The following is an 11,810-nucleotide window of genomic DNA, read 5'->3' as shown; positions in this document are numbered from 1 at the left end:
AAGAAACCTTAATTTGTCAGCTCTACTTGCCTTGGTGTAACTTAAGCTTGGGTCTCATTCCAGCATAAATAATGTAAGCACAGAGGCCTGTTACTACACAAGCTTGCACACACACTGTCACACTGTCAGACACACACACACACAAATCTATGGTGGTGAATGCAGGCATGAATGCAACTGTGAACTAACTTGTTATATGGATACACTCACTCAAAATTTGAAGAAAATAGCATAAACTTAAAATTTGGTTACATCTGTTTAAACCAGAATTACCCTTAATAACGGTTAAGTGCAATAAATGGTTAAGTGATTTTGAGTTCAAAACAAGATAAACAAAAATGATAAAACATGCTAAAAATAATATGATTAGAAGTGATTTGTTTCAGAGAAATTTGCAAACACACACACACACACACACAAAACAAATTTCTTTTGGCCCGTGGGCCAAAGTTGGTCCATGATAACCTTTGATTTGGTTAGCCATGAAGGGGGATGAGGTTTAGAAAAAAAAAAAATCGAATCTATCTTTTTGTTTTATTTTTGCATCGAGATGTATAGAGAATATAAATGCATGTGTTTTAATAAAAAAATATTTAAATATAATGCAACATTTATTTCATGCACCTGTTAGAACAATCAATATATCAAGAGTATTTAATAAACAGTTCTGGACCAGATCCAAATACGTTTGTCGAGATAGTGATAATTAGGCTATTCCTCATTTGATGGTAATTCACTTTCAATGATACAGATACACAACCTGTTGAGGACTGAAAAGTAATGACTTGCTGATTTATAGGTTACTAATTAGCAGTTGAATATTTCATACATGATCACTAACAATCAAAGTGTCACTGGAGCACTCGCACAGGAGTAATTAAAAATATTGACGTAAGGTTGTAACCGTAGAAGTGACCAGGTCAGCGCCAAGAACTGGTGTTACCTGGCATCTAAGAACTACTTAAAAGCTAAAGTCCACACTGACACACTCTAATTTCAGTGATTAAAAATGTAGTGGCTTCGTCCCCAATTGGAGTAAGTGCAAAGGTGAATAATGATAATTATCTTAAATGAGCATATGGGTGTATGTTCGTGAGAGTGTGTGTACAATTAAGACCAAACCTTAGAGTTCCCTTGGGTTCCCTTTGGTGACCTACTGACATCTATGAGAGAGAGAAAGAGAGAATTAAAGATTAATAGAAGAATGGTTTCAACTTTTAGTGGCTTCAAATGGAAGCAACAACTCTTTAGCTTAATTTGCAACTTTATAACTAATTCAGTAAAGAATCATTATGACTTGCATGCCTTAAACATTTTGTACTGTACAGAGAGTGTACATACATTCAATTCTAAAATAAATGTAAACATGACATTATTTGCAATTGAAAATCAATGAATGCAATGGAAAACTATTCACCTATTTAAGAGGTGCTTAATTGTCAAAATGCTTTTTGGAGGCACCATACCTAATCACGATGCTGTAGGGCAGGCCTATAATTGAAATGCTTTTCAGTATGTTATACTGCCACCATATGGAGTACAATGGTATATGCCTAAAAACATTTTCAGTTGTCTGTTTCATATTTTAGATTGCAGTGCACTTTAATTAATCAAATAATACATACATCTTAATTGTAAAAACCATACCAGTTTTTTTTATTTTTTTATTTACTTATAGTCATTTGAAATTAGATTCAAAAGTCAACCAGTTTTCAGGCTTAAACTTGTTCTGTTTTTTAAAAATATTTTTTAACAATTAACATTCATCCACCCATTCCTCAAACTGTTTGTGCTATAGGGTCGGGGTGATCATTTGCCAGCAAAATTAACATTATTACTCTAATAACAATGTTTAACTTAACTAAACCTCTAAAAAATGTCAAACAAACCCATGACAATAAATAAATAAATGTTAATGAATTATCTAATAAACTTTAGCTCAGAACTAGAACTAATATTTAGCTTAGGAAAAATATATTTTTCTATTCTATTTTAATTTTTATGTGATCCATACTGATGACTTACTGAATGAGAGCAGTGTCGGTTTATCTGTCATTGAAGCAGAGTCAGTGAGAGGAAGAATTATGAATATGTAAATGTGACTGATGACATGAGGACATTGTTAGAACTCATAATTTATTTAGGCTATTATTGTTATCTCTATAGCTCGATAAATTATGCCAGGCAGCAGGTGACAAAATAGAGGATAAAATGATAAATCTGATAAATTATCAAGCCTATCATCTGTGGGGAAAAGGCTTATGAACCTAAACACTCTTCAGCTCTTATTTTTTGTACAAATTATAAGCATATTCGCTATAAATTATTATATTTCTGTTGAATGTTACATTTGCTTATAAAATAGTTCACGGAACATTCTTTCACAGAACATATGTAACTAAATCCAAGTAAATGAAGTCTCTTAGTATTTTTGTATTAGACTTTTGGTCCTGAATGAGTCTAATGGCTTTATGAATCGATTTAGTAAACTATTAAACATCTACATTTCAGAATACAACACCAGATTATGTTTAGTGCTGTTTTGTGTGCCACATACAGTACGTTCAATAACCATTTTATTAATGAGAGTTGGCTGGGAACTGTATTTTGAGCGAACCCCTTACAAGAACATTGTGAAGTATAATGTTACTGTAAACTTTGCTGTCACATATGAACTGTATGACATCTTAGAACAGTCGCTGTCTTTTACCTGAGCTGCTTTCATTTGTTTTGTGGCCTGTGTGATCCAAAAAAAACTTCAAAATGTCTGTTTGTTATTACGTCGAGTCGATTATACTTGTGGAAGACGCCATCTTTGATAAGCACTTTAGTCGCTGTCACTATGGTTCGATTATACCTCGATTATAGGCTACAGTACAGTAGCAGCTTGAATACTGTATGCAAGCTGTTGCATGAAAAAGAGTTTAAGATTTACACTTGTTGTAAATGTGGAAATAAATGCCATCAAAGTACCACGAGACCGGCTAGAGAGCTATGCTTTTGAATCCAATCGCTCTCACGGTACACCGTGTTGCCATCTAACGTTCCTGCCGAACGATATATACAGGAAACTGCAGGTTAATGAATCTTTTCGGTGAACTGATTCAAAAGATTCGAGTCACCGAGATGAATCAAAATCCCCACCATTATTTAACACTGACAGGCGCGCGCTCGACTATGGGTGTGCACGGCAGGCTCCCGTGAACGCGCTCAGCTCTCCTCTTCCGCAGAGTATCGCACAGCAGCAGCAGCAGTCAGCGCGTTACACTGTTGGGAGGATGGATGGAGCGGGCTCGTTTGGTGCGGGCCGAGCCGGTTCGGCCTTTGATCTGCTTGCGTTCGTCAAACAACCACAGACAATCCTAAGAGTGCTGGCATGGGTAAGAACAGCAGTCTTCTATGAATTATGATTGGCAGATTATGCATTGCCGTTTATGTTCCGCTTTTAATGGTCGAACGATTATTTTAACGGGTTGATTTTCCACCACTCGTTATATATTTTTTATTTTTTGACAATTTGTATTACTTTAAGAGCGTTTTTAGTCATGTAATTTAATGATTGGGTGTTATTATAGGATGCTATCTTCTATACGTGGACGCGCGTCAGATGTTGCTGTGGTAGTGACGCACGCAGCGCGTGCGCGCAGTTTTTTAAATGGCTGTAGTGCCACTGGTTGCAATATTTGGGTCATTCTTAAAATTTGGTGATAAATACGCGACTTTTATAATAATATGATTAATAAAAAAGAAGGGTAATAGCCTATTTCATGAAAAAGATACCTCGTAAGATCTTCATTCCTTCATTCTTATTAAATAATATGAAAGATCAGAGGAAGACACTGTGCATATGCTGATGTCTCTACCAAACTGTAAAGTCATTGGTTCACCTTTAAATGTCTTGTTTCCACTTGGTTTGTTTACATGGTCTGATTGATGGTGTTTTGTACATGCTGTTTTAAAACTGAAAATCACAGAATATTAATGCCAGATCTCATTAAAACACTAAGAGACATGATTTTTCTTATTTTTCTTTTTATAGGCTAACAGTAGGAACTAAGACCAAGTTATCAAAGCTGTATTACAGGAATATATACTGTACATACACTGTATTGTTTTGGCAGAAACTTTTGTTAAAGGTAGAGACCTTTTACAGTATAACTATAAATGAACTAACCACATTAGCTTCATGGATGACTGATATGTTCCTAAATACACACCAATTACCAGATCAGTGTTCTGAATTAAAAAAAAAAAAAAACTCCATACACTGTAACATTTTTTTAATCTGATTTAATTCAAGGCATGTTATTTAATGAATGAATCAACCTGTTTCACCAACAAAAGAGCTTCCTAGAGGCATGTTGGATGTTGCTTCTTCCTTTAACAATGTTTCATCCAGCCAGCCAATAACCAAAGCAGCTGCAACTGTTTCTATGACGACTGTGTGATGTGATGTATGCGTCAGTATATGGAGTTTCATTGCCAAAAATAGCACATGGCACCATGATTCCTGATCATTGTTACTGATTTTCTCTTACTGTTACTCCAACACACACACTTTTTGGTGTGTTTGAGTGTGTGATTTGTTGCATTAGTGTGAATTAGCCACATTTTCTCCCTGAGGTGTAAATGAAATTCTTTCTGGGGAAATGCATAGCACTGCACGGCATCGGTAAAGAGAATGATGTGTCACTTCCATTTAGCATGTATAATATAAGAGAAGAAAAGCTTTGATGCCTTCTGAGAATGCAAATAATTGAAGAGGTTTTATTAATTTAACATCAGGAATGAAGTTTATGGACCTATTTCTGTGACTCATGTCTTTTTTTTTTTCACTGTCTCTCTCCAGATCTTCTCCATGGTGGTCTTTGCTTCTATAATAAATGAGGGCTATGTGAATATGGGCAGCGAGCGACTGCACTGTGTCTTTAATAAGAACGCAGACGCCTGTAACTATGGCATCACTATAGGAATTGTGGCTTTCTTAGCCAGCATCTTCTTTCTGGCCCTGGACGTCTACTTCCCCCAGATCAGCAGTGTCAAAGACAGAAAGAGAGCAGTGCTGTTGGAGATTGTTTTTTCAGGTAAAAATATTCAGTTAAACTTTAGTATGGCGAACACATATTCACTATTAACTACAACTTTTGCCTCAATAAACTCCTAATTTACTGCTTAATAATAGTTAGTTTCTGTAGTGTTCAAGTTTAGGTATTGGGTAGGATGAAGGGATGTAGAATAAGGTCATTCAGAATAAGGCATTAATATGTGTTTTATAAGTACTAATAAATAGCCAATATACTAGTAATATGCAAGCTAATAAGCAAATAGTTAAAATTGAACCTTAAAATAAAGTGTTACCAAATACTAAGTCATGAATCACTGTGATTTTATGTCTGAAGATAATTAGTTTATTTTAATGCAGTTACAGTAGTATCTACTGAGTGATTTTTATTTACTTGTACATTTACAGGCACTGATAAGGCACCCATTTGAGATGGGAGGAGAAATTATATGTTAGTGCTTTTGCGTTCTCTCGCTAATGTTTTGCATTCCCCTCAGAAACTTTGCGTTCGTTCTCAAAATATTTGCGTTTCCCCCAGGAATCTTTGAAACTTTGCGTTCACTCTCAAAATGTTTGTGCTCCCCCGAGAAACTTTGAATTTGCTCACTTTGCATTCGCTCTCAAAATGTTTGTTTCCCCAAGAAACTTCACGTTTACTCTCAAAATGTTTGCATTCCCCCGAGACGAGACGAGAACGAGACACTGCATCCCCATAGCGCCCTCTAGGGGATGCAGTGCGAGTTTCCATTCGAAAGGGAACGCCTCAGTTAATGCATGTAACCATGGTTCCCTGAGAAGGAGAATGAGATGCTGCATCTCCTAGAGGGCGCTATGGGGAAGCAGCACAAGTTCCCATTTGAAAGGGAACTTTGTGGTCACTCTCAAAATGTTTCTTTATCGCGCTGAATTCCCATAACGCCCTCTAGGGGATGCAGTGCGAGTTTCCCATTCGAAAGGGAACGTCTCAGTTAATGCATGTATCCATGGTTCCCTGAGAAGGGGAATGAGATGCTGTATCTCCTAGAGCAGTGGTTCCCAAACTTTTTAGCTTGGAGTACCCCCTGAAGGGATTACCATCCTTCTGCATACCCCCTCTCTTCCACTTTGACTGCAGTCACACCTTTACCATTAAGGGACAATATTTGCCCCCTAAATTGATTTTCCAGTGCATTTTTTAGCTTTATGAATAACTTTATAAAATAAACAATGTTTTAAATAAAAAATGTCCATTAGAGAAATATGCAATGATCATAAAACTAAGTAAAACTTTTAAATATTAAACTAAAACCGCCAGTAGGTGGCAGCAAGTCAGTGTTTTTATGAGTTAGTCATCGAGTCATTCATTCAGTAACGAAGCAAGTGGCTGTGAATGAATCATTGAATCATTGACTCTTACAATTCGTTCAAAGCAATTGTTCGCGAAACACAGACGTGTGCTGTAGTTCTGCTGTGGTTTTTGTTAACTATTATTTCATTGCAAAATAGAGTAAAAACTGACAGTAGTGTGTTTAAAATGTACGTTTTGTGTTTTGACCTGTTGTATAATAATGCCACGTTTGCAGTCATGTGGATATTTTGGAACAATTGCATTATTGCTCGTTATCAACATTAAATACAAGAACTCACACAAGGTATGTTTTTGTATCGGAGAAAGTTTGAGTCTTAAATCGAAATTAATCTATTATCTGGGTCTATATTTGTTCTTCATGCGAGTAAGTGCTAAATCTCTACTTTTACAAAGGTGCATTGTCGAGAACGACAGTAATTTATCATTTGCATGCTGCTTGTTTTACAGTCTGTGGTGGATACAGTAATTTTTGAATGCAAATGATGAGGTAATTTGATTAAATGTATTGGACTTACGTCATTTTGGAAGTTAGAAATACATGCTCGATTTTAATATTATTTTAAGGTAGAATTAAATGGACTACTCAGCATTTTGTTCGCGTACCCCCTTTTGTCACCTCACGTACCCCCAGGGGTACGCGTACCCCAGTTTGGGAACCACTGTCCTAGACGGCACTATGGGGAAGCAATACAAGTTCCCATTCGAAAGGGAACTTTGTGTTCACTCTCAAAATGTTTGCGTTCCCCCGAGACGAGACGAGAACGAGATGCTGCATCCCCATAGCGCCCTCTAGGGGATGCAGTGCGAGTTTCCATTCGAAAGGGAACGTCTCAGTTAATGCATGTAACCATGGTTCCCTGAGAAGGGGAATGAGATGCTGCATCTCCTAGAGGGCGCTATAGGGAAGCAGCACAAGTTCCGATTCGAAAGGGAACATTGTGTTCAAAATGTTTGCGTTCCCTCGAGAAACTTTGCGTTTGCTGATGCAAATTTTCTAGGAAAATGCAAAACTTTTGCGAGACAACTCAAAGGCTTTGAAATAATTTTTTCCTCCCTTCTCTTATTTTTGTATCACCATGTCCCTTTAGGGGCTCCGTACACTGATGACCACTCAAAGTAAATTTAAAATATGCTTTTTCATTTTTTATGTGAAACATTGTGTTTGCTCTCAAAATGTTCAGGGAAAAAAATAAATAAATCAATAATATTTTTTTTAAGACAATATTTGTTATTTCTCCCACACACATTTTCTCATCTCTTCTCTTTAGGATTTTGGACGTTCCTTTGGTTTGTAGGATTCTGCTTTTTGGCCAATCAGTGGAGCCATACGTCCCCTAAGGAGCTGCCGCTGGAGCAGGCGTCAGACGCAGCACGAGCAGCTATTGCCTTCTCTTTCTTCTCCATCCTTACCTGGGTAAGACGTCGCACCCTCTCAGATACATACAGTCTCAATTACGTTCATATTTGAGTGCCAATGTTGGTGTTTGTGTTTCAGGCGTATCTATGTCTGCTAGCATTGCACAGGTTTAAGAACACTGCCTTTATGGAGGATAAACAGAGGCTTTTAGCCAAACAGACTAACACTCTCTCAATAGTGTAGATTTCATGTTATCCTCTCAAGTGCACTCAAAACTATGCTTGTCTGATGGTAGTACAAAGTGCTATCAATATGGTTAATACAAAGCATCCACTCTATAATAACTGAGATTTATAACAAACATTATAAATCTACAAAGCTTAAAAAACAAGAATAATGTGTCATAAATATTTATAATAATGAAACAAGTACTAAAATTTGTAAAGATTTCATATTATTGAACCGATGTTATTGTTATTGAACTGATTATTATGATGCCTAGTTTTATAAATATACCCATATTTTAATGATAGACATGATGATTAATCAATTAATAGTGTAAAATAAGTGTAATTAAACTTTATTAAACTACGTGAATATAAGAAAAATAAGATTTTTTCTTTTTTAAATGTATCATGGTTTCCACCAAAAAATTAAGCAGCACAACATTGGCAATAATAAGAAAAGATTCTTTAGCACCATCTTAGCCTATTCAAATTATTTCTAAAGGATGAATGTGAGTAATGGCTATTGACAGCTTTGACATTACAGGAATAGATTACATTTTAAAGTCTATTAAAATAATAATAAAAAAAAAACAGTTATTTTTTAAATTGTAATAATATTTGACAATATCACTTTTAAAAAATTAAATATTAAATACATGCAGCCATGCTGAGCATAAGAGAGCAAAAATATAAAAAAAATCACCCCAAACATTTGAACCGTAGTGTACATGTAGACATTTGGTCATGGTATATCCATGTATGATGATAGCATGCTTCATGACACATTATGATTGCTGAAAAAGCTTTAAAAAAAGCTTCCCCCTTTAACTTTTTTAAATAGACCTGAATGATTTTCAGGTACACAACAATACAGGCTGTACTTCTATCCTATATTGTCTACTCTGATTAAAGTCAATGACAGCTATAAAGGCCCGTTCACACCATGGTAACTAACTATAACGATAATGTTAAAAATATAGTTCTAAAAATCATTCTAAATATAAAAGAATAGCAGAGTCTATAACGATAGCGACACAGAGGAACAATTTTGTTGGAATCACTTTAAAAACTTAGAACGAAAAAACACCCTGACAGCCAATCAGAATCCATCCTGCTTAAAAGAGCTCAAGCATTTAAGGCGGCAGTAGACAAAACTTCAGCGTGCGCTTATAATAAACAGAACGATATTGTCCGCTGGTGTGGACACTAATGTAGTTATTGTTATAGATATCTTTATACTTATTCTTTGTGTGAACATGCCTTAAAGGTGCAATTTGTAAATTTTAGCGGCATCTAGCGGTGAGGTTGCAAACTGCAACTAACGGTGCACATCCCTCGCACCCCTCCCTTTCGGAGAAGCTACAGTGGCCGTCTGGCCGACACAAGACAAAGATGTTGTCGTCTGAGACGGAAGAGAGTAGCCTGTGTGCATATTCAACGTAATGACGATGCAAGCTGCCTCTAAAAACATGAACAATTTAGAAGAACAACAACATAGTGACTAAATGTGCTCTGTTAATTGTTTGTCCGTTTAGGGCTGCTGTAGAAACATGCCGGTGTTGTGCCGAATTTCAACCCCCTGCCAAATTATTACCCCCCTTGTTGAAGTCGCAACTTGATTGCCTAATCCTAACCCGTCCCCCACACCTACTCCTAAACCTACCAATACTAGGGGGGTAATAATCTGGCAGGGGGTCGAAATTAGGCACAACACCGGCGCATAATGGCGACTTGACATGGAGGGGGTATGAGACAGAAATGGCTCATTCTAAGCTAATAAAAACATAACGGTTCATTATGTAAGGTCTTTATGCACCACTGAAAATATAGTTATGTATATTATATTGCATTTCTGTCAATAGATCCTTCCTAATTTTACACATTGCACCTTTAAGAATGCACTTCTACTTCTAGATCTAGTCAAAAAACATTGTTCTTTTATGTTTATACTGAAACTTGATTAACTCAAGCATTCCAACTAACTCTTGCTACTATGCTTGACACCTCAAAAGCTTGGTTTTCTTTCTCACTAACATGACTAATATGCTTAATCCTGCTTATCCTGACTAGGCGGGCCTTACGGTGTGTGCTGTTCAGAGGTTCCTGCTCGGTACAGACATGACACTGTTCTCCACCGAGCCCGTGGACGGCCAGGCACCCAAGCAGCCGTACCCCTCCAATGATGTAATCGGTCAGACTACCATCCCCGTCAACGCTTACCAGAGTCCACCGCTCATCGAGACCGTGGAGACCCGCCCCCCTGGATACAATATCCCGCCTGCGTTTTAATCCACAACCAATCAGAAGACAAGGAATATAGCAGCGCTAAAGGACTGAGTATAGACTGCCGTCAGTGTTAGCTAAATGTATTGTATCGTATCGCATTTTAGTAACAAGGTGGCTGGGGGAAGATGCTCACCTCTGTAGTCCGCACTATAATACAGAATTAAATGATAATGTAGTCTCACGTTAACTTGAGCAGAAGTGGATGTTTTGGGACATTGATTGTCATTGCCTACCCAAACGTTTTACATTTACAGTCAGCAATGAATTATTGTCAAAACCACAATGTGCTATTTATTTGGTAAAGCATTTTATTATCATTACTATTTATCTAAAGAAATGAAAAATAATTAAAGGTGCACTAGGTAATGCTTTTGGTCACTTTTGCCATGGTAAAAAAAATTTGTGACCGATTATAAAATGATAATTTTTTATATTATTTAAATAATATAAATTATTATAATGAAAAAGAATAAAAGGTAAGAGTTTTTTCCAGTTGCAAAAGATAGTGCACCTTTAAGTATGATAAAGAAAATACATTATACTTTATTATTTTTTTGTGTTTCTGATTATTAAATAGCATCTTGGCTTAGCTGATTGACAACTGCACCAAACGATACATCACATCAATGTTTACTGCTGTTAAACCAGTGCTGTCCACGTCATTTGTGTCAAAATATGTTTTTGTTAAGAATGAATTAGCAAATTTTGATTTTAAAAGTACTTATGTCACTATCAAGAGAGAGAGAGATAATGAGAAATGGTCAGAGAATGAGCAAATGAGTGTGTGTCTCTGTCTCTCTCAGTGTGTGTGTGTGTTTGATGATGGACTTTAGGAGCAGTCGGACACATTCCAGATGAGATAACTGAGATTACTGGAATAGACTGTTTACTTTAACAAGCATACTTGTGCATATGTGTGTAAGTGTGTGTGTGTGTGTGTGGGTGGAATGTGTGTGCTTGCTCTAATTCCGTCTAATTGCATGATATGATAAAATGCCACAAATTCCCCCTGAAGCAGAGAGGTAACTGTTATATTTTGTTAATGGAAGAAGTTACAGTGGTTATCAAAGTCTTTAAGGTGACATATACAGTACCATGAGGTCCTGAATAAAGATGAGCCTGTAAAGTGAACCAGACTGCTGGATGCCATGATTGTGTGCTGTGATTCATGTTCCTCCTGACGTTACAAACCCGAAATACATTTAAAAAAAGACTAAATTTTGTTCCATAGGAATAAATAACAGCATAAATTTTGGAATGACATTATGGTGAGTAAATAATAAGAGAATTTTGAAATAATAATGAGCATTTAATGAGTCATGTTATTTGTTTTCTTTTTAAATGTTGCTATTTAGGTTTAATTTATTTGTATTTCAGTTTTAGTTTTTATTTATTTCCAGTTAATAATTGTATTTCTTCAACTTATTTCAGTTTATGTGCCTGGCACATTTCTAATTTTTCAGTTTAATTTTGTTTTTGTTTTGTTTGTTGTTGTTTTTTTCAGGTTTTTTTTTCAATGAACAGAAATGT

At 36.1% G+C, this 11,810-nt stretch overlaps 1 protein-coding gene across 1 annotated transcript; it reads left to right on the top strand.

Moving 5' to 3' along the window:
• The first annotated feature begins 3,247 nt into the window (after positions 1 to 3,247).
• syngr3b (synaptogyrin 3b) lies at positions 3,248 to 11,465 on the top strand. The gene is made up of 4 exons (XM_067403951.1): positions 3,248 to 3,380; positions 4,850 to 5,084; positions 7,679 to 7,824; positions 10,065 to 11,465. The coding sequence occupies exons 1-4, from the start codon at positions 3,279 to 3,281 to the stop codon at positions 10,281 to 10,283; spliced, it is 702 nt and encodes a 233-aa protein (XP_067260052.1). The 5' UTR covers positions 3,248 to 3,278; the 3' UTR covers positions 10,284 to 11,465.
• Positions 11,466 to 11,810: the final 345 nt, after the last annotated feature.

This window comes from Chanodichthys erythropterus, chromosome 12 (assembly GCF_024489055.1).
Source record: "Chanodichthys erythropterus isolate Z2021 chromosome 12, ASM2448905v1, whole genome shotgun sequence".
NCBI lineage: Eukaryota > Metazoa > Chordata > Actinopteri > Cypriniformes > Xenocyprididae > Chanodichthys > Chanodichthys erythropterus.
This window is presented reverse-complemented; position numbering and strand designations above follow the sequence as displayed.

Coding starts and splice junctions, on each gene's coding strand:
- syngr3b (XM_067403951.1), top strand. CDS start 3,279: ATGGATGGAGCGGGCTCGTTTGGTGCGGGCCGAGCCGGTTCGGCCTTT. Junction 5,085..7,678: donor GTTGGAGATTGTTTTTTCAG/GTAAAAATATTC, acceptor TCTTCTCTTTAG/GATTTTGGACGTTCCTTTGG. Junction 7,825..10,064: donor TCTTCTCCATCCTTACCTGG/GTAAGACGTCGC, acceptor TATCCTGACTAG/GCGGGCCTTACGGTGTGTGC.